At 42.9% G+C, this 24,015-nt stretch overlaps 1 protein-coding gene across 1 annotated transcript; it reads left to right on the forward strand.

Annotated features, from left to right (window-relative positions):
- Window positions 1–5,770: 5,770 nt before the first annotated feature.
- Window positions 5,771–21,528, forward strand: LOC120940389 (leukotriene B4 receptor 1-like). The gene is made up of 2 exons (XM_040353214.1): window positions 5,771–5,933; window positions 19,160–21,528. Exons 1-2 carry the CDS (start codon window positions 5,922–5,924, stop codon window positions 20,198–20,200), a joined length of 1,053 nt encoding a protein of 350 aa, XP_040209148.1. The 5' UTR covers window positions 5,771–5,921; the 3' UTR covers window positions 20,201–21,528.
- The last annotated feature ends 2,487 nt before the right edge of the window (window positions 21,529–24,015 follow it).

Consider the following 24,015-nt stretch of genomic DNA (forward strand, 5'->3'; position numbering starts at 1 on the left):
CGATGAAAAAATTCCGTCCGACTTTTTTCATCGGAAATTCCGATCGTGTGTACAAGGCATTACTTCTGGATAGGCCCTCACACAGCCTGGCAGCCAGATGCCCCCGGCATAGGCCCAATCTCCGGGGCATACGACACACGCCCATCCAGACAGCTGTCCAGGTGGCACAGAACACAGATCACCTGACCTCACCCAAATATATAGGTTCTCCCAGCAAGCCAAGGGATTTAAGAAAACCCCTGATCATTGGCTGAGATACCTCATATACCTATAACCTGAACTTGGGTTGCCCTTCTCATATCTAGTACCACCAAGAACCCAGCCACCTAGTGGTAGAAGAGAAAAGTACAACCAGGCCAAACTTAGGGAGAAATCAATGGATCTCCAGCAATTGACCAGGGTAACTACTCCTGGCAAGTAAATTTGTGAGGACCTCCCTGACTAATTGGCCTTGGCCACAGAGAGGTGTGTACTCGGCAATCCCCAGGAAGAAGAGACTGCGGGGAAGATCCGCTGGCTTTTTTAGAGTTCCTCCCAGAGATCTCTTCTGTCATACCAAGGATCCCTGGGATATGTAGTCCAGGTGTGATATCACACAACAGAACTGCCAAGCTGAAAAACTACTCATCCCAAAATCCTTTTTGCTTGGTCTCCCAGATATGACAACAGGTACTGGTACCCAGTAGTAGAGGGACAGCACCGTAGATGAAGAATGACTGGGGTCATCTGCATAATAGCGTAACTGTAGTACACTGTCGCTACAATTATAATTGTACTTTTATGGTAACAAGGGGCGTATCATAGGCAGGCTAAATTGCAATCAGGACTCGAAAGAATGCAATGTGTAAAAAAAACCATAATACATACAAAATAAAATACAATAATATACAGAATTTACAAATTTCCTTTACAGTTGCTTAACCACTTCCATACAGGGCACTTATACACCCTCCTGCCCAGACCACATTTCAACTTTCAGCACTGTTGCACTTTGAATGACAATTGCGCGGTCATGCTACACTGTACCCAAACTCAATTTTTTATCATTTTGTTCCCACAAATAGAGCTTTCTTTTGGTGGTATTTGATCACCTCTGGGATTTTTATTTTCTGATAAAAAAAATAAAAAAATGACCGGAAATTTTGAAAAAGAAAATGTATTTTTTTTGTTTCAGTTACAAAACATTGTAAGTATGTTTTCTACTTCACTGATGGGCACTGATAGTACTGCACTGACGGGCACTGATGGGCACCGATGAGGTGGCACTGATGAGGTGGCATTGATGGGCACTAATATGCAGCACTAATGGGCACTGATAGGTAGCACGGATGGGCACCGATAGGCAGCACGAATGGGCACTGTTAGGCGGCATGGATGGGCACTGATAGCACAAACCCCCCCCCTGTCAAAAGAGCAGACGATCGGCTCGATATCCTGAAGACGTCATATGACGTCCAGTCAGGATATTGAAACCACTTTGCCGCAGTCATTTTGCTATATGGCGGGCGGCAAGTGGTTAAATGGCTCTCATACATGATGTCACTCATACATGCGCACAGGAGTCACTTCATCATGGCACAGAGCTGTGCCTTAAATTTACTCTGAGCTGCATATCATATCACAGAATGTGGCTGCAGATGGAATGTTATGATTGGATGTCTTTTCTGGTGACTTCAAAGAGTGTTAACTTATTTTCTTGTATTGATTGCTTTTTGTTAGTGGGGAGTGGGAGAGTTACCTTGCTCCCATTCAGCGTTTACTTAAATTTGGGGACTTCTGTCGTTCCAGAAAGTTCGCTGGGTCAGTCTGTGGACAGGGGGCGCAGTTGGCGCCAGAGGGGTTCTGGTGGAGCAATTCTTCCCCAGCAGCCAATTGGAGGAGTTTATGCCTCGCAAGGCATGCTGGGGGAGGATAAATCTGGGACAGGGGTCATGTGTTCGGGAGTCTTCGCGGGATCCCTGTTCCAGGTGCGGTACCCACCTTTAGGGTACGCGCATCCATGGACCTTCCGGCACGGCCCACCTGGCCAGAACTGACCTCTGCATCGAACCTCATCCTGATGAGAGAAGGGACCTCAGCGTTTCACTGGGTTCCAAGGCCTGTTGACAGAATCCCAGTCTGGGATCGGGTGTCCGGACCACTGCAAGGTATGCTTGCTGGGGACTCTTTATAGAAAAGTCTACTGGGAGGATTCTATTTTCCTTATTCACCCAAGTCTTCTATTGAAATTGGCCTGTGGCAGGGGTTCCAGAGTCGGGTCTGTGAGAGAGACCTGTTCCTCCCAGTATTATTCAGAAGTGGCGCTCCGGCTGCCAGGCCTATCATAGGGGTCTGTCCGGGGGAACTTTACGCACTCCAAGCAGAGTGGCGACGTTCTATATCCAGGCCTAATACTGCATGGTTGTTTTTCTTCCTTCATCAACCTTGACCTTCCCAATGTGTGTTGATGTTGGCCGTGTTTGGCCTGGGCAATAAAGCATTGAAAACTCTTTATTGAATGTCTGGACCTCCATTCACTGCTGTTATTCTCACAGTTACACCCCTAGACACTGCCAGGTGAATTTTGTAGGCCGGTCCCAAATCAAACAGTGGCTCCTTCGGGGGTAGCGCTACATTAGGTATTGGTTGTAACTGGATTTTTGTAATGGCCATTAAAATCCACTCTAGTGTGGTATAATTTTGCAATGGGGAAGATAAAGTGGTACGAATGTATATGGCCTGGTTGGGGTGTTGCTACACTCCCTCTGAATTGTTCTTGTCATGTACTAAATAAATGTCATCTCACTTCAATTTGGTTGTAATTGTCCTCAGCCCTTATTGTATTTTTAGAAATATCAATGCTGTTATGGCTCTTTGACCCTAAGCTCATTTTAATGGAACAGATATGAAAATTGTTGAATAGTACCTTAAGCAAATTCATGTCAAGAATAATGCCGCATACACACGACCGTTTTTCATGGCGAGAAAAATGCAATTTTTTTAATTGGACGTTAAAAATGGTCGTGTGTAGGCTTTAACGACGGGGAAAAAAACGTGCATGCTCAGAAGCAAGTTATGAGACGTGAAATTAGCATAATCAGCCCAAAGGGTGGCGCCATTCGAATGGAACTTCCACTTTATAGTGCTGTCGTACGTGTTGTACATCACAGCGCTTTGCTCGAGCATTTTTTATCACGATCGTGTGTATGCAAGGCAGGCTTGAGAAGAATCACGTCGAGAAAAACTTTTTTTTTTTCAGGACAAGTGGTCGAGTGTAGGCGGCTTAATAGGGTTCTCCTTCAGTGATATGGAGCTTGGGGAATATTGAAGGTCTCTTCAGTAATAAATCTATATATTTATATATTGGAATTGATACTCTTCATGTTGGGTTGCAGTTTATGGTATAGAAGACCACGTTGTTGCAGTGGGACAGATTTTAGAGAAGCCCGGTGGTTGGGTAATGTTGCCCACATTATAGACAGTGCAACACACGATTTATGACGCTCAACTTTATTTGATTTATGATTCTAGAGTCTTGGAATCTACAATTTTTTTTTTTTTTTAAAACATCTTCAACTCTCTCCTTATTGGATTACCTTTACATAGGCTATGCCCCCTTCTGTCCATAATGAATGCACCTGCAAGACTCATCCACCTTACCAACCATTCAGTGTCCTCTACCCCTCTCTGCCAATCCCTCCACTGGCTTCCACTCACCCACCAAATAAAATTCAAAGTACTAACAATAATTTACAAAGCCATCTATAACTCTACCCCCAGCTACATCACTAACCTAGTCCCAAAATACCAACCAAGCCGCTCTCTTTGATACTCCAAAGACCTCCTGCTCTCTACAGCCCTTATCACCTCCTCCCATGCTCACCTCCAGGATTTCTCCAGAGCTTCTCCCATCCTTTGGAACTCCCTACCCCAATCTGTCTGACTTGTCCCCTAATCTATCCATCTTTAGACAATCCATGAAAACCCTTCTCTTTAACGAAGCCTATCCTGCCTGCTTCTAACTAATACACTGTTTTACTTCCGTCCTCAGCTTATCCCCTACAGCTATTACCTTTTGTATCAATTGACCCTCCCTTTTAGATTGTAAGCTCTAATGAGCAGGGCCCTCGGATTTCTCTTGTACCAAATTGTAATGCAACTGTAATGTCTGCCTTCATTTTGTTAGGTACTGTGCAAACTGTTGGCGGTATATAAATCCTGTATAATAATAATGTAGCACTACCCCCGGAGGAGCTGCTGGTTTAGATTTGGGTTTTGCACGTTACCTTAACATTCGTTGTCAGGGGAGGAAAGTCTATAGAAATTGCAATGTCCACACAAGATGTAAAACCTTCAACTGCTAGGTTTTATTTTTGCTGCAGTAAAACTTGTGGAGAAAGTAGAAGGTAGAAGGAGAGAAGGGGGAAAGGTTCAGGTATGCGGTACAGAATGCACAAAAATATTTAAAGTTCCAATCAGTCAGTCACCACTCCCTCTTGAGTGGGTATTGCTCACCCGGATAGACCACTCTCACATGGCCTTGCAGTCGGGATTTTTTTTTTTCTTAACAAAAGACATGTAGCAGAATACATTTTGGCCTAAATGTATGAAAAATGTTGATTTTGTTTTAAATTCTTTTTATAATTTTTTTTACAAATAAAAATCTTACATACTTTGCAAAACAAGTTGCAAGTCATTCATAAAAAATACAAGACATTCTCAAAATACACGTAAATACATACAAAATACATATAGGTACATAAATGGATCCGTCCTCTTAAAAATGAATCTATGAATCTATACCACAGCATGTACTCTTAATTCTCCTGGGCCATCTAGCTAATAAACAAGAGAAAAGATAATAAGAGGAACATGGAAACAGGCCCATTCCCCCTTCCCCATAAATATGTATGCATAAACGTACACCCATACACATACGCAAAAAAAATGATTTTATTAGATATGTTTTATAACAGAAAGTAGAAAATAGTGTTTTGGTATTGATGATCAAATACCACCAAAAGAAAGCTCTATTTGTGCGGAAAAAAAATTATAGAAATTATATTTGCGTACAGTTTTGCATGGCTGCGCAATTGCCAGTTTTGCTGAATAGCAAAAAAAATCCTGGTCATGAAGGGGATAAAATCTTCTGGAGCTCAAGTGGTTAAAGCTGAACTCTGGGATAATCAAACATTGTCTGAAAGCAAGAGGCATGTGTATTCTTATTTGAATCTCGGTGTTCTTTGTGTATTTCCTTCAGATCTGTGCAGTAATCCAATGTGAAACGTTACCTCTGTCCAGAAGCTTCCTGTAATAAAGACCTGTCACTGCTGCTCTCTCTGCTTGTGTAGGATGACTGGTCTTGTCTCCGCCCCCTCCTGTAGTTTTCCACAGGTAGCATATAGTGGGTGGAGTCTGCTGGGCCCCTCCCACAGTCTGCACAGGCTATGTACAGCAAAGCGATGATGTTACTGCTAATTTTATAAGGTAATATATGGGTTTGTAAAGACATTTGGCACACACAAAGTAATTTTTATCCTTTTGTGGCTATTTAGGATTTTTTATTTTTTTTATTAAATATTTTAAAGAGTTCAGCTCTAAACCCCATCCAAAGAACCACAACCAAAACCTTTCCACATTCATATGTACAGTGTATTATAATTTTTATTTGCTGTTTATATTTTGTATTTTGGGGTGGGGTGGGGTGAATGGGGCATGTACAATTCCATGTACAGAGCACAGACTATAAATTGTCGCTGTCGTCTGTACTCGTGAAATCACTCAACTAATTTCTCTTGCAACAGAGGATGGTTTTGCTTTCACGGCAGGAAATCTTTGTAATATCCTAGATAGCTGTTAAGCAACTAGTTCAAGTTATCAGTACAGCCAAAGGAATTGAAGCTTTTCATCCTACTCAGCTGCTGAAGATTAACTGCTGCATTATGATCGGGGTGGTAAGTAGCAGTGGCCACAATGATTGACTTTAGCATGATGACAATTATATTGTATAATATTGTATATAACATGCCACTTGGCAGAAGTATAATACAAGTTTTTTTTATTTTTTTATTATTATTATATATAATAATAAAAGTGAGTACTGGTAGATACTTGTGCATTAATTCTTTTTTTGTTTTTACATATTTCTGTAATATTGATTTAACCCATTTCACTGCCATGGTCATTTACATTTTTCAAAAGTACTACTTAAGCCCAAAGAAAAAAATACATTAGACACTCAGAAAAATGTATATTGTATGAAGCAGAGATCATACAGCATGAAAGTTATGCATAATTTTCAGTGTCACACAATAGTCCTACAAATATGTTTGTCAATTTTTATTTTTTTTTCTCGAAAAAATTCCAATTGTAATTAAAAAATCACTTGTAACACAGACAAATGCATTAAAATGTGTGTGTATATATATATATATATATATATATATATATATATATATATATATATACATACACACATACACACAATGTACAGAAATCCATCCTATATTTTATAGTGGTATTAGACCAAAAATGTAATATACTGCAGCTTACCAATCATTAGATGTGGTGGCTGCATCCATTTGTTTTTCTTACGCTTTTTTTTCCCCTGTATTCACCTGGTGATCTGGCCAGTAACACATCTCTTGAATTAGAGTACCCCTACTCTGGGGGGCCTTTGGACAGCAGCATTGTCAGTCTGGGGGAGGGGAGTGTTAGATATACTAGAAAATTTGATTACACTAACAAATTGAAGCCAAACCCCAGCTAATACTTTATAACCAGTTACAGCAAATCGTTTTTTTTCCTTTTGGAGATAAAAGTTTTACAATAATAAATAAAAGCTGATCATTGTAAGCTTCCCTTTTAGTGTTAAATTGTTTGTCTCATCCCTGTAAACTGATACATCTGAAAAAGAGCGTGTTCTTTTGAAAAACAACAGACTTAGGCCCTGTATAGACGATAGTACGTGTCCGATGAAAACGGTCCGCGGACCGTTTTCATCAGACATGTCCGCTTGTAGATTTTGGTCTGATGGCTGTACACACCATCAAACCGAAATCCCCGCGGACAGACAGCGCGGTGACGTGGCGGTGACGTTGACGCCGCCACGTCACCAAACCAGGAAGTAAAATACTTCCATGCATGCGTCGAATCCATTCGACGCATGCGGGAGATTTCTGTCCGCTGGTTAGGTGTACTAACCAGCGGACATGTCGGACGGACGGGTTTCCAGCAGACAAGTTTTAAAGTATGCTTTAAAACTTTTGTCTGCTGGAAACCTGTCTGCTAGGCTGTACACATGGTCGGATCTGTCCGCTGAAACTGGTCTGCGGACCAGTTTCAGCAGACATTATCGGTCGTGTGTACAAGGCCTTATGCAGGCCATACATGGGTCGAATTCCAAGCAAATTTTCAATTATTTTTTTCAGATCCTCAGGGAGTTCTTTGCCATGAGGTGCCATGTTGAACATCCAGTGACCAGTATGAGAGAGTGAGGGCGATAACACCAAATTTAACACACCTGCTCCAAATTTCACACCTGAGACCTTGAAACACTAACGAGTTCCACGACACAGGGAAAATGGATAAGTGGGCCCAATTTGGACATTTTCACTTAGGCTACCCCCACTACCGGCCGAAAAAGGCTTAAAACAGCGCTCTGCCAGCAGTTCGGAGGTGCTGCCCATTGATTTCAATGGGCAGGGGAGCTTTAGGAGCAGTGTAAACATCACTCTTACAGCGCCTCAAAGATGCGGCTGGCAAGACTTTTTTGAGTGTCCTGCCAGCGCACCGCTCCAGTGTGAAAGCCCTCAGGCTTTCACAATGGAGTGAAAGGAGCGGCGCTTTGCAGGCGCTATTTTTAGCGCCATAGCGCCTGCAAAGTACTTCAATGTTAAAGTAGTCTTAGGGGTGTACTCACTTTTGTTGTCAGCGGTTTAAACATTAATGACTGTGTGTTGAGTTATTTTGAGGGGACAGCAAATTTACACTGTTATGCAAGCTGTACACTCACTACTTTACATTGTAGCAAAGTGTAATTTCCTCAGTGTTGTCACATGAAAAGATAGAATAAAATATTTACAAAAATGTGAGGGGTGTACTCACTTTTGTGAGATACCGTGCAGTGGTAAATGACTCCCTCCCTCTTCATTCCCATGAACCAGCCAAAAACAATGGGAGTGTGATATTACATGTAGATTGATGGAGGTTTCACCTTCCTCTTATTCTAAGACACAGACCAGAGTGGTGTGACACAGCCTGTGACTAGAAGAAATCCATACACACCATGTTATTGCTAAATAAAACATTTAAGATTTTATTTAAATATATATATTTGTATTACAATTTAAAACAGTTCATTGTTGCTATTTACTTATTTTTACTCCATATTCCGAAGGCTGCTTTTTTTATTTTTTTGACCAGCAGCAGAGGACTAGAAGCTCCTCCTGCTTATGTTTCCCTGCAGACAGGCTGGGAAGGAGCTAGGCCATGTAACAGCTGTATACCAATTAGGAAAAAAGGTACTTAGATATTTTTTTTTATTATTAAAATTATTACAGTGTCATTATCCACATACAAAAATAGAAGGGAAATTTTTAATTACAGTTTAGTATCTCTTTAACCACTTGCCCACCGCCCACCATCGTTATACGTCGACTAACCCCAATATCCTCTTTAAGAGTGGACAGTCGGCTTTTAGATAAAAGTGGTCTCTGCAGTGGATTTTCCACAAGATCACTTTTATCTGTGGCGGGAGAGGGCACCCGCCGCACTCCAGTGCCTTCCGCCGCTTACGGGAGCCGCCGGCAGAGGCAAAGGTGATCGGGTCCACTCTCCTCTGTGGTATGAAGCTGAATGGGGGGAAGATGGTCCCCACCCAGCTCCATACCATTGCAGGGCGGAAGCGACATCAAAACGTAACTTCCGCCCATAGCTCTTAAAGGGACTTTTTTTTTAATTACATTATTTTTATTTATTTTTTTATTGCATTTTTGTGTAAATATAAGATCTGAGGTCTTTTTGACCCCAGATCTCATATTTAAGAGGACCTGTCATTCTTTTTTTCTATTACAAGGGATGTTTACATTCCTTGTAATAGGAATAAAAGTGACACAAGTTTTTTTTAAAAGAACAGTGTAAAAATAAAAAATAAAAAGTAAAATAAATCATTTTTTAACTCGTGAGTAGCGCCCACATATGTAAATGGTGTTCAAACCACACATGTGAGGTATCGCCGCGTTAGAGAGAGAGCAATAATTCTAGCCCTAGACCTCCTCTGTAAATCAAAACATGCAACCTGTGTGACAGAAAGTATTGCAATGACCGCCATTTTATTTTCTAGGGTGTTAGAAAAAAATATATACCGTATTTGCCAGTGTATAAGGCGAACGGGCGTATAAGACGACCACCCTAATTTTACTTTTTCTTTACGATTTTTTGCCTGTACTTATCGTATAAGACGATCCCCCTTCCTAGGCTTCATATTTTATCCTTCTGGAGCCTTATATTTCTTACTTCTTGCTGGAGTCAATCACGGCGAGCGATGTATTCTATTAATGAATACAAAGCCTGCTTGGATTGGCAGAGGCTGTGACATCATCAGCCCATGCCTCTCTGACTCTCAAAGCCAATCCGGGCAGGGTACTGTATGTAGCCTGCTCGGATTGGCAGAGGTTGTTACTCCAATCCGAGCAGGCTCTGTATTCATTTCAATACATCGCTCACCGGGATTGGCTAAACGGTATATACTGTATGTAGCCGAAGCTACGTACAGTATTACCGCTCATCCAGCAGGCATCCGAGCACCTGACCCGGCGTATAAGACGACCCCTGATTTTTGGCCAGTTTTTTTAAGTGTAAAAGGTAGTCTTATACGCCAGCAAATACAGTATATATAATGTTTGGGGGTTCAGAGTAATTTTCTAGCAAAAAAACACCAAATCTCAAAACAAGGCTCTGTCCTTAAGTGGTTAACACAATATTGAAGACTGATTGCAAAATATTTTCCAGTATTGCTGTGTGTGACTATTCTAGGGGGCGACTCACAGATGTGATACAGTATACAGATTTCCTCTTTATAAACATGTAGGCAGCTTCCCGATCTTGAATTCACAGGGCCAGATTCATAAAGAACTGAGGTGGCGTAACGTATCGTCTTTACGTTACAGCGCCGCAAGTTTTCAGCGCAAGTGCCTGATTCACCAAGCACTTGCGTGTAAACTTACGGCGGTGTAACGTAAAGCTGTCCGGCGCAAGCCCGCCTAATTCAAATGGGGCGTACTCCGTGTGAAAATTTCCCGAAATTTCCCGAAATTGCGCGAAATGACGTCGCCCGACGTAATGTTTTGAATGGCGACATGCGTAACGTACTTTCGTATTCCCGGACGTCTTACGCAAAAAAAAAAATTTAATTCGACGCGGGAACGACCGCCATACTTTAACATGGCTCGTCTAAAGTTAAGCCATGAAAAAGCAGGCCTAACTTTGCGACGGGAAAAACCGTCTAGTGACGAGCGACGTAACGAACGCGCGTACCTTCGTGGATCGCCGTAAAAGCTAATTTGCATACCCAACGCTGGAAAACGACGCAAACTCCACCCAGCGGCGGCCGAAGTATTGCATCCTAAGATCCGAAGGCGTACGAAGCCGTAAGCCTGTCGGATCTTAGCCAAAAGCCGTCGTATCTTTTTTGTGAATTACAAATAAAGATATGACGCGGCAAATATGAAAATACGTAGATACTCCGGCGTATTTCCTCTGTGAATCTGGCCCACAGTTCCTACTTCTGGATACACAGCAGCACTACATACAATTTTCACCCACACTTTAGTGACTTTTTTTGTTTCATTCATAGAGAACAAATAAGCAACATTGCGTGCCCTCTACTGATCACTGACAAGCTGGCTATCATTATACAAATTTCTTAATCTATTATCTTTAGATTTACCTTCAACTATGTAGTACAAGGGTCTGCCTGACAGTATACATACTAAAAGTGTTCAGGTTTGACCTTATATTATATGGCCTTGGTAAATCTAAAGGACAATTGTACAAAAAAATTGTATAGTGTATGGCCATCCTAAGACTGATTTAATACATTAAAAACAGAAAAATTCTCCCACTCTGCCTATATATAGCTTTATCTTAGGTAGGAGTGACTATAGTTTGGTGGGTATTGTGAGCAGTGCCACACTAACATTTATAACACACAATTGAATACATTAATAACATGTTGTTGCGATGTGTTACAAATGTTAATGCCAATTGCAACGCAACGTAGTGTGCATTGCGTTAAGGCAGTCCTTTCATTTGGAACAGGCTGCCAAAACACCACAGTGCACCTAACCCTTTTTTCAAAGCAGCACACCACACCAGTATTGTTCCATTCATAGTTAATTGGTACTACAATGCAAAGCACTTAGAGACACTTTGAAATTAATTGCTACAGTATAACACATTGGTCTAAATGTGTCTTATTAGTTTTTACTATGTAGTGCAACCCTGGGTGTTGGCTTTATTTAGTATGTGGGTACAGCTCTTAACAGGGATGGACTGGCCATTGGGACTACAGGGAGTTTCCCGGTGGGCCGATGGCTCAGTGGGCCGGCTTCAGTGACTGCGGACTGCCGCCCCCCTTGCCGCCCCCCTGTCTCTCCCTCCCCGCAGCGCTCACCTGGGGGGGAACAAAGAGGCAGGGGGAGGACCAGAGGAGCAGGGGGGACGACAGAGAAGCATGGGGGGAGGGGACAGCTGACTCAACAGCTATGGCCTGAGAGTTTCTCACTTCTGCCTAATCTTGTCCCATAAGGGGGGAACCAAACTGATTCTTTGCCCCGGGTGAAATAATGTCCAGCTTCCCCACTGGTACTGCCTATAAGAGTACCAGTACCAGCCGTTCTACTCTAATAAAGTAGAACGGCTAGTGGCTAGTGAAGGGGGAGAGGGGGATTGGGTGGCGGGAGTTGTCCGGCCATGGGAGAGACCTGTCAAAGTGGGCCAGTCTGGATAAAGTCCAGGGCCAAATTTCTGTCTCAGTCCAGCCCTGGCTCTTAACAATCTGGTGACACCCTTGATCTCCTATGACACAATCGGTTGATTTACTAAAACTGGAGAGTGAAAAATCTGGTGCAGCTGTGCTAGTGTTGCCAACCTACTAGATTGAAATTTACTGGCACGACCCCCAAAATTTACTGGCACAGATAAGTTTTTACTGGCATTTTACAAAATTACATTTTAAAGTGCAAATTTCAGTATTTAGGCTACAAACAAGTACACTAGGCAAATAGCAATGTGATTTAAGGAAGATACACAGCCCCGCCTCCTCTTAACCCAGGGCCGGATTAACAATGGGGCTGATGGAGCTGCAGCTCCAGGCCCCTTTCTCAAGATAGGCCCATTTGCCCAAAAAAAAAAAAAAAAAAAAACATTTTTTTTTTTTTTTTTTTTTAAGAATTTTTTTTTTAAGATCGAATTTGGGGGGTTGTAGCTCGATGACCAGAGGTCACAGAAACCCCACATTTGGGGGTAGGCATGGGAAGAGCTACCCCACAACTGGTCAAAATATGGGACGGCTATCATTTATAGTTCCGGAGATACAGGCCTGCTTGCGCAGCCTGTCAGAAGCTACATTCAGAGCGGCCAATATAAATACAAGCTGACACACTGCAGCAGACTGATAGGATCACAGTGCTTATAATAATAATTTGTATATTACTCATGGTAATTAACCCCTTGCCACCCAGGCCAATTCTGACACTTCTCTACTACATGTAAAAATCATCATTTGTTTTTTGCTAGAAAATTACTCTATGGTGGTCTTTGCACTTTTTATGTTGCACGGTGTAGAGCTGCACGATTCTGGCTAAAATGAGAATTGCAATTTTTTTGCTTAGAAGATAGATCACGATTCTCTCACGATTGTTGCGGCGTAACATCATCTTTCACATTAAAACAAACAAAAAAAAAAATGGGCTAACTTCACTGTTTTGTTTTTATGGTTTTTATTATTCATTGAAGTGGGAAAATGCAGTGTGACATAACATATTGCAGCAATAGCCATTGTATTCCCTAGAGTCTCTGCTAAAATATATATAATGTTTGGCAGTTCCAAGTAATTTTCTAGCAAATAATATTGCTTTTTAACTTAAGAAACAAGTGTTGGACTTTAAGTGGTTAAATTTAGTTACAATGTTAGTTAGTTACAATGTTTCATTTTGTTTACAAACTTCGCAGACTGCCCAGATTTTTTCTTTACACACAGAAGTGCATCCCTTTGATCTAAGAAGGAAGGTTAGTTACAATGTTTCCTGTTAAAAACTTGGCAGACTGCCCAGATATTTTCTTTTGATAGCTGAAAGTCTCTCCACTTGTTATATGAAAGAATCAGCAAACTCTGCATTGGAGATCGTCAGGGGGGTTGAATCGAGATCACGATTTTTTTAACGATTAATTGTGCAGCTCTAGCATGGTATTTGCGCAGCAATTTTTCAAACATGTTTTTTTGGAAAAAAATGTTTCATTCATTAAAAAAACAGTTAGTTAAGTTAGCACAATTTTTTTTGGTATCCTAAGCGATGCTTTAAATTTTTTTAGGTTACATGTTTAGAGTTACAGAGGAGGTCTAGTACTAGAATTATTGCTCTCGCTCTAACGATCGTAACGTATGTAACCTGTGTGTATCTGGCTCTGATACTACCAGTGCCTACCCAGCCACTGACTAGTATCTCTCCCCAGCCTGTCCCCACACACCCTCTCACCTGTCCCCACACACCCTCTCACCTGTCCCCACACACCCTCTCACCTATCCCCACACACCCTCTCACCTGTCCCCACACACCCTGTCCCCACACACCCTCTCACCTGTCCCCACACACCCTCTCACCTGCTGACTAGTATCTCTCCCCAGCCTGTCCCCACACACCCTCTCACCTGCTGACCTGTGGATGGGGGAATCACTCCTGCAGTGTTATTGTGTTCTGCCAGTGCGTACAATGATCAGTGTTGCTAACTTTAGCTGGCAGCACTGATTGTTTTAAGAAAAAAAAACAGGCTGGTTGTACTCAAGTTGATTAATAGATTGACTTGTGAAAAACCTGCTAGCCCATACATAGATTGACTATGGCTGGTCTCTGCATAATTGGCGTAATTTCAATCCATGTATGACCCGCCAAACCACTACTCAGTCCCTAAATATCCTTCCACTCCTGTACATAGTGCTCACTGTCATACCCTCCACACTCCTCTCCTGTACATAGTGCCCACTGTCATACTCTCCACACTTCTCTCCTATACATAGTACCCACTGTCATACCCTACACACTCCTCTCCTGTACATAGTGCCCACTGTCATACCCTCCACACTCCTCTCCTATACATAGCGCCCACTGTCATACCCTTCACACTCCTCTCATGTACATAGTGCCTGCTGTCATACACTTCTCTCCTGTACTTAGTGCCCACTGTCGCACCCTCCACACTCCTCTCCTGTACATACTGCTCACTGTCATACCCTCCACACTCCTCTCCTATACATAGTGCCCACTGTCATACCCTCCACACTCCTCTCCTATACATAGTGTTCACTGTCATACCCTCCACACTCCTCTCCTATACATAGAGCCCACTATCATACCGTCTACATTCCTCTCCTGTACATACTGCCCACTGTCATACCCTCCACACTCCTCTCCTGTACATACTGCCCCATCATACCCTCCACACTTCTCTCTGGTACGTACTACCCTCTGTCATACCCCCTCACTCTTCCTGCACATACTGCCCATTGTCATACTCTTCACACTCCTCTCCTGTACATAGTGCTTTTTTCCGTACCCTTTGTACTCCTCTCCTGTACATAGTGCCCACTGTTAGACCCTCCACATTCCTCTCCCTCACCTGCACATACTTCCCACTTATATACCGTCCATACTCCTCCCCTATGTCGCTTACCCACAAAAACAGTTCTTTAAAATTATACTGAATATCCTCAATGTTACCAGCTCTAGAATGGACACACTTTTGTTAGTTCAACTAAAGGAAATCTCAGTTCTCATATTTGTTCTGCCCCATTATTAGTAATCATTTAATTTTGTGATTACTACTATGATGTATAGAGGAACATCAGGGGGTTTCTGCTACTCTAAATATAGCACTTATATAAAAAAGTGGCCCTGAAAATATTTTTTAAATGTTGGCAACTGTGCACTTAGGCACTGCCCAATGGCCACCGTCCACCGGGTCAGTAGGGGGCCCCATGAGAGGCTCCTGGGATCCTGTGATAATAAAGCGGTAGTAAACTTTCCTGACATTACTACTTTTTAGAGGCCCTGGGGTAGGTTATGCCACAATGTACAAGTATGCACAGCATATTAGCACATTAGTGTACACTTCAATTTTCAGACTGAGCCCTCCAGTGCTTGCGATGAATCAGGCGGGGCCTGGACACTTCCATCTTCACCCGGTCTTCCTTCTGGGTTCTGTGCCTTTGGTCACTTGCCTTGGCTGAGCTGCGTTCATTTCATTCCCACGCATTTATTTATTATTTATTACACCCCATTCACACCTCCGCAACAAAACGCCCGACGCCGGCCGCTCGTGCCGCTGGAGGGGAGAATTCCCATTGCTGTCTATGAGATGGTTCACATCTCATAGACGCCGTACACCTGCGGCATGAAAAAAAGTCCCGGACCCTTTTTTTCAGGCAGCATTGGCGTTCGGCCATACAAAGCAATAGGAAGGATTTGTAAAAAAAAAAGTTACACTATTCGCGGCAAAATACGCCGCGTACGCGGTGTTACTTGTCGCGGAGGTGTGAATGCAGCCTAAAAGGCCCCACCAAAATCCTCAGCACCAGGCCCATGATGTTCTTAATCTGGCCCTGTCTTAACCCCACGCCTGTAATAGACAGAATCCAGTGCTGGGTTGTGTTCTGTCTATTACAGGCGCAGGGTTAGGAGGAGGCGGGGCTGTGTATGAAAGTTCAATGTAATGCTGTTACAGTGGGCTATACCACTCAGTGATACCATGGCTAGCATCTACCTCCATGCTCTCTGCCACGGGGCAATCGCTGGAAGAACAGCTCTCGATCCTCTGTTCCTTCCCCTGTCGGGACCTTGTCATCATGGGACCACACTCTAGGATGTTTATAATTTGTCTTCTAAAGGCACCAGGCAACATATCTCTAAATGAGTCTTTAGGTTCAATGTATTCCGCCGATAAAGAGTGATATTTGAAAAGAGTCAGACAGAATCAATACAACTTATACAGAAGCATAATTAATATTCTGTATATATTTTTTTCAGGCTAGTATGATCTTATTCTATGTCTACAGATATTTTATATTGTTGTTTTACTGTTGGAACAATAAAGATGTAAAGGAATTGTTTTTACATAACAATTGTTTCATGTGGTTCCTGGTGCCAATAATGTCCCACACACCCACAACATATTTGTCTCTATATCTCTAGACAAATTTGTTTATTTTTTTAGTTTGGGCACAGTGAGGCTGCAATGTAGGGCACAGTGATATTGCAATGTGGGGCACAGTGAGTCTGCAATAGGGGCACAATAAGGCTGCAATGCATGGTTAGCCCGCAATGGTGGGCACGGTGAGCCTGCATAGATGGGCACAGGTGAGCCTGCATTGATGGGCACAGGTGAGGCTATGCTGAGGGGAACGGATAAAGTTGTTAATATTTATTTTTGTAACTTAATTCTGCATAAAACAGTGTCATTTCAGGAGATAATTTATGAGGGCGTGATTAGTGTCAGAATTAGGGACAAGGCATGGTAGGGGTTGGGCGGGGAAACTAACGGTGAGTAACCCTTGAGGCCTGGCTAGTGGCTCAAGACTTGAAATTTTGAGCCCTGTTCTATGGCATGCAATACCGCATGTGGCCAGAGGTGAGGGGTGCCGGGGAGTGTCCGTGTTCATCCGATCCGATCCGCAGACGGAAGGAAAAATAGGGTTTTCCTCCGTCTGCAGAATCGGAGGAATGCAGAGGCGGGCGAGATGTTCATCCGCTGACACCCGCGATCTCATAGGGACCAATGTATGTCCTTTTTTTAATCCGCAAACGGATGGATGAGAAAGCGGACATACGGTCCGCAAGTGTGAAAGGGGCTTTAAGGAGCAGAACGGCCTAGACACTAGAAAGCAGTGCTGAGCAATGTCATAGGTGGCCTAGCTAACCTCTACAGTACCACAGACTCTTGCTTGAAGTTCAGTCTTTATTACTACTTTGGCAAAGTAGGACCTGCAGCACCAATCACGCTTAAATGAGCCAAAGCTTTTTTGGCCATACTTCTCCTATGGACCACAGAAGCGCAGTTCGTTCTGTACTCCAGTGATCCGTTTTCAGCTGACGTTTTCAGCTGACGACACAGAGCCAGTTCAGGCTCTGAAAAGATGGTCGGGATCTGCCCAGAAGTCTGGACCGGCAGCTAGCTTAGCCTCTCAGTGATCCCCTGAGAACCTGAGCCAGCCTTTCCCCCCCTCCACAGCCCAGCGCTCCTGTGAGCACTGGAGGGGCAGAGCAGAGGGCCTCAGTCATGGCTCTGCTCAAAGTGGAGGGGAAGAATTGATTCTGTTTGATCGCTAAGTTCTCACTACAGAGCCGGCGGGGGACAGATGCAGCATCGGCTCAATGATACATCCACCTAGGTAAGTATCAATGTTTGTTTGTTTTTTAAACCCTGCACTTCTTTATTAACACTGAATTCAGGTAACACAATAAAAAGCACCTCTTGAGGTAGCTACACATGCATTAGAGCAACAATTTACCTTTAACAAGACTTAAAGGGGGAACTACACCCCCACCCTGTAAGTTGATTTCTCATAATTTCTGGTGTTGAATCTGAACTCATTTGAATTCAATGGGAGACAAAAAGTAAAAAAAAAACAGTATTGTTTGTTGATTGTCCAATAAGTAGCACAAGGGATAATGAATGCCCTGTGGAACCTGTACCAAAAAAAAAAAAATGAAAATTTTGAGTGGCGGTAAGCAACAATTTTAGTAATACCTAAAAGGCAACATTAAAAAAAAATGCAAGGTTCTTTTAAAACACATGCCTGTGGAAATCTCTTAACTTGCCTGTGAAGTGGCACTTCTGTACGATGTATACAACCTACTATAGCAAAATAGATTTTTACAAAGAAAAAAAACTGTATAAATTGCTGGAAAATGACAGCTTTGGACTGGTGATTCTCTTCATCTATACCAGACCCTTATCCTAGATGAGGGTCTGGAATAGATGTTTATTGGGGGACCCATCAAAAAGAGAAAAATGGCTATTGACCCCCCTAAAAATACATATAAGAACCTTTTCCTTGATGGAGGTCTGGTATGGATATCAAGGGGGACGCCATGAAACATAAAAAACAAAAAAAACAACAACATGGAGACCCTTCAATATTCATGTTTAGGATGGCACCCCATGCAAAAAAAAACAAGGAGAAAAGCATGGGGTCTCCCCCAAAATCCATCTCAGATTCTTATTCAAGCATGCAGCCTGACATTGTGCATCCCACCCCCTTCCATACCATACCAGGTCATATGCCTTGATGGGGAGGGTACATTGTCTGGCAAAGAACCTTGTCCCAATGACTGTTGATGCCCCAAGATACTACTTTTCTATATGAACAAGTAAGGCTTTGTAATTAATAAAAAAGAAAAGAAAAACAAACAAACACACTGACAATGAGTTTTTGACAAATGCATTTTTATAAAAAAAAATAGTACCACGATGTAAATCCATGATCAATTATGTCATTCGGTGATGCGGTGCCACATGAATCATGATGGAAGATGCCCACTAAACTGAAATGACCATATCTGGTCAGTGGTGTCACAGGGATGCCCAGCTCAGTATCTGTTGTGGATTTTTCCTTGTTTTTTGTGATGTATTTCGCCTTAAAATCAATATCAGCACTTCTGCAGATCCTCATTGCTCTGTGCCTGTGTGACAAATTGCGACACAATGTGGATGCATCTTGTAATCCTGCTATGAGATCATGTAAAGCACTGGCTGTCTGAGGAAATGCTGTGCAATAACCTCTGCACAAGCAGAAGAGAAAGAAATGACCACCTTGCATTAGACCAGAGTCAAGTATTACATTTTAGAGAGAAAATTAAAACATTTATGTATGTTTGAGCTAACTTTGTTTATTTTCTGTTGGCAGAGTACAACCCTTAGCCAGATGGCCACCGTGAACGCTTCCATGTCAAATTCCACTACAAGTCCCTCTGCTAGCCTTGGTATTGCCATTCTTTCATTGGCTCTTGTCCTCGGTGTCCCTGGCAATGCATTTGTCATCTGGACTGTATTGACTCAAGTGAAGAAACGCACTGTAACCTGCATCCTCATATTACATTTGGCTGTTGCGGACCTGGTAGTGATCCTTACAGCACCTATATTCATCAATTTTCTGTCCACAGGCAGCTGGGCATTTGGGAACGTAATTTGTAAAATATGTCATTATGTTGGCAATCTGAGCATGTACGCCAGCATCTTTTTAATCACCTTCATGAGTTTAGACCGTTTCCTTGCTGTGGCCAAACCGTTTACTTCTCATAAGGTCAGAACAAAGCCAGTTGTTCGAAGCATAGTATTCTCTATCTGGATATTAGCAACACTGTTTGCCATTCCAATGCCAATATACCGCTCAGTAGAAACCATAAACAACCGTCAATTGTGTACCACTGTCCGAGGTGTGGGAAATGGGGTAAAACACCATATGGTCTTTCAGTTTACATTCGAGACGCTGATAGGGTTTATTATCCCTTTCACAATCATCCTTTCCTGCTATATATACATTGGAATAAGGTTACAAAGTGCTAAATTTCAAACGAAGCATAAGACAAGCCGTGTGGTCATCATGATCATAATAACATTTGCCCTTTTTTGGCTTCCATACCACGTGGTGAATATGTTGCAGGTGTCAGGAGAATTGTCTTTATCGGAAAGGCTAAGAAAAGCATCTCTATTTGCTCGTCCGAATGCCACAGCCCTTGCATTTCTCAGTAGCAGCATTAACCCCATTTTGTATGTGTTTGCTGGTGGCAACTACATCAGGACAGCTGGATTTGGATTCATGGCAAGGCTCTTTGAAGCATCTGGCTCAGAGGCTAACAGTATACGAAAAGTTTCTCAAGTCTTTCAACAAAGAAGTAGAAAGCAATCTGCAGAACAAGGGAAACTAAAGGAAACTGTAGAGGATTAAGCATGGCTAACTGGCCACAAATGGGAACATTTTTAATAATTACACTTTGATATACAAAAATCACTATATTACCAGAGGTCCATTACCGGAGGCATAGTGTATAGCAAATTTGGGAAACGGATGCAAACATTTCATATGACCTCAAGAATTTCGTCACTAGAGGCGAAGACAACACCCCCTGCTAGGAGGACCTCTTTTACAGAGATAATTTTGATATTTTACTCATCCTATTGGCAAAAATATTTTGCTAATGTGTACCCACCTGGTCCTACAAGCTTCAGACAGACACAACTAAGCAGCAATGATTGGATCAATGACTCTAGTCCAGGGGTAGACAACATTAGAGAGGTAATGATCTATCTGAACAACATGGAAGAAGAACAAAAATCACTGCACTACTGCCCACCCATTTGCACCCATTCAAGTGAGATGCAACATGTACATGCAAAGTGCTAGTGCGAGGTCCAAGGGGTTAAAGCAGGTGGTGGGAAGGTAATAAAATGCTTTCTTACCACCTGCATTAACCCCTTGGCCGCTGTACTGCACACAGTTGCAGGACACTTGCAGAGCAGCCCCATTAACTTGATTGGGTCAAGCTTGGTGGGTGCTACACCTGGCCACTGCAGCTAAAGGGGGGCAGTTGGGTGGCAATAAAAACATGGTTCAACTGTGGGGCTTCACTGACCCCCACAAGTGTAAACAAGCCCTTACTGTCCTGAACCCTTATAATAGTTCATGCTCTGTTATAGATGGTGTTATGGCCCTTGATGACACCAGTGCACTTGAGTTTAGTATTGTGTGCGGGCTTCACTTTAAAGATCAAAATGCGCTAACCTGAACAAAATAGCTGAGGCATAATAGAGGAGAGGAGTCCACTGTCAGTACTCCACAACAAACCAGGGATCTGCTTTGTCTCTGTCACTTGCAGCTGCTGCTTGTGCTGCTCTGGCCCTATAAAGAGATACAAAAGGCAGAGTGATATCACTCCACCGGGGTCTGCAGCCAGAAATAGAGAAGTAGTGTCAGCAAATGCTTGCTCACACCGCGGGCGGTGTTGGTGGGTTGGCAAACCAAGGACGCTATCTACCCATCACCTGGCCATGATCCACTGGTAAATTGCCATCTGCAAGTTGCTGACCCCCTCTCTAGTCCAACTGCTTAGAGCATAAACAGGTATCTCTCCTTTACATTCTGGACATAAAGCATCAAATGGTGTAAATGATACTACATCTGTAATTATGATACAGCACTGCATGTTAATTAATCTTTGATTTATTAAAAAAGAAAATTGGCATGTAATGCCAAATGATAATTTCACATGTTACCTATTTTGTGTCTGAGTTTATCATTCATTTTAAAGTGTGTCAAAACCCTAACAGTGACATTTTTTATTTGCCTCTTTTGTGTCTGGTAAATATACCAATTAAAGCATTTGGGTATATCTGTTGATAAGTGCAAACAAATATATGATTATCCTGTCAGAAATTCAGAGCTGTCTGTGCACTTTGTAACATCTCCAGAGGGTAAACAGTCCTACTAGTTCCTCCTTTGGATTACAAAACGCATCACCCCTATCTCGTGAAAATGAGGAGGGGTGGTTGTGCTTTGTAGCTCATAAAAAGACAACTGGGCAGGGCTGACACCACTCCTTGTAATTTTTGTCCAGCAAAGGCTACAAGGCTATATACTGTATGTTGTCAGCTCACAACAGGAAATGAGCTGCTGGGTGTCTTTATTGTCATGATCAACAGGAATTTACAGTGGAACTTCACCCAGAAAGGGAAGTTTCACTTTTTGCCACCCCCCTCCCCACCCTTCTAATTTTGGCACTTTATGTTGGTGGGGAGGGGAATGGGTACCTGGATCGCCACAGCAATTCCACTGAAAGTTGTCCCCCCTGCCCACAACCTTCTGGGACACGTCATTGGTTCCACAAGGCTGTGGGACCATTCACATTTACCCTAAAAGGGAAGTTCCACCTTATGCTCCCCCCCCCCCCCCCGCCTTCTAATTTTGGCACCTTTTGTTGGTTGGGAGGGGAATAGGTGCCTGGTTTTGACAGGTACCCTCTCCCACTTCTGGTGGGATCGCCACAGCGATTCCACCGGAAGTTTTCCCCCCTGCCCACAACCTTCCGGGCAGGACATAGATTCTAGAAGGCTGTGGGGCCATTCACAAAGCACAGTGCAGCTCTCACATGCAAAGTGGGAAGCCAGCTGTGAAGCTGCAAGGAATCACAGTCAGCCTCCCATAGTAAACATGCCATCACTGGGGACCCGAACACCTGTGAGGACTGTGCTGGATCCCTGGACAGGTGAGTGTCCTTTTAAAGCGGAAATTTACTCACAACAACTTGATAAAAAACAATGTTCTTTAGCAAGGAACATACATTCCCCATTAATAATGACGCTTCCAAAATGAGTTTGGAAGCTGCTATTTTGCTGAAGCTCAGAGCCCCTCAACAGCAGCAGTAAATCTTTAGGCTGTCAGCAGATCACTTTCTATTTGCTCTGATTTTCGGCACAATGCCAAGAATGGAGAGAAAATGAGCATGTGCAGAACATGGTGAGACAGTGTATTACTGGACTTTAAACAGTATAGGCTGGGGGCCAGATTCATAGTCAGCAGTGTAAATGTAGGCGGGCATAGCGTATCGTAGTTACGCTACGCCGCCGCAACTTAGAGAGGCAAGTGCTGTATTCACAAAGCACTTGCGTCTAAAGTTACGGCGGCGTAGCGTAATTTTGCCGGCGTAAGCGCGCCTAAATCAAATGAGGAACAGGGGGGCGTGTTTTATGTAAACGAATCATGACCCCGCGTAAATGACGCTTTTTTCGAACGGCGCATGCGCGCGCATGCTAAGTATCACGTTGAATTTTCAAATTAAATTACGCCCGTTCAATGCCTAGTCGACGTGAACGTAACTTACGTCCATCCCCATTCACGGATGACTTACGCAAACAAGGTAAAACACGACACTGTTCTGACGTCTCCGACGTCCATACCTAACATGACTTACCCCTGCTTTATGAGGCGTAACTTTACGCCGGCGTATGTCTTACGTAAACGACGTATCTTGCTATGCTGGGCGCACGTACGTTCGTGAATCGGCGTATCTAGCTCATTAGCATATTTAACGTAAAAATCTACGGAAGCGCCACCTAGCGGCCAGCGTAAATATGCACCCTAGGATACGACGGTGTAAGAGACTTACGCTGCTCGTATCTTAGCCGAATTTATGCGTAACGGATTCTAAGAATCAGCCGCATAGATACGACGGCTCTCATTCGGACTTACGACGGCGTACATGGAGCTACGCCGTCGTAAGTCCTTTGTGAATCTGGGCCTAAATGTTTTACATATCTACACCTGCTGAAGGAACCAGCATGAAATGATCTAGCAGGACCTAATTTTCTGACTAAAGTTCCACTTTAACCACTTCAATACCAGGCACTTACACACCTTCCTGCCCAAGCCAATTTTTAGCTTTCAGCGATGTCGCAATTTGAATGACAATTGCGTGGTCATGCAACACTGTACCCAAACACATTTTTTATCATTTTGTTCCCACAAATAGACCTTTCTTTTGGTGGTATTTGATCACCTCTGCGATTTTTTTTTTTGCGCAACGAATAAAAACAGACCGAAAATGTTGAAAAAAACAAACGTTTTTATTTGTTTCTGTTAAATTATTTTGTAAATAAATATGTTATCTTCTTCAATGACTGCCACTGATATGGCTGCACTGACTGGCACTGATAAGGCGGCACCGATGGGGACCAATGAGGTGGCACCAATGAGGTGGCACTGATAAG

The sequence above is a fragment of the Rana temporaria genome, chromosome 1, assembly GCF_905171775.1.
Source record: "Rana temporaria chromosome 1, aRanTem1.1, whole genome shotgun sequence".
Lineage (NCBI taxonomy): Eukaryota > Metazoa > Chordata > Amphibia > Anura > Ranidae > Rana > Rana temporaria.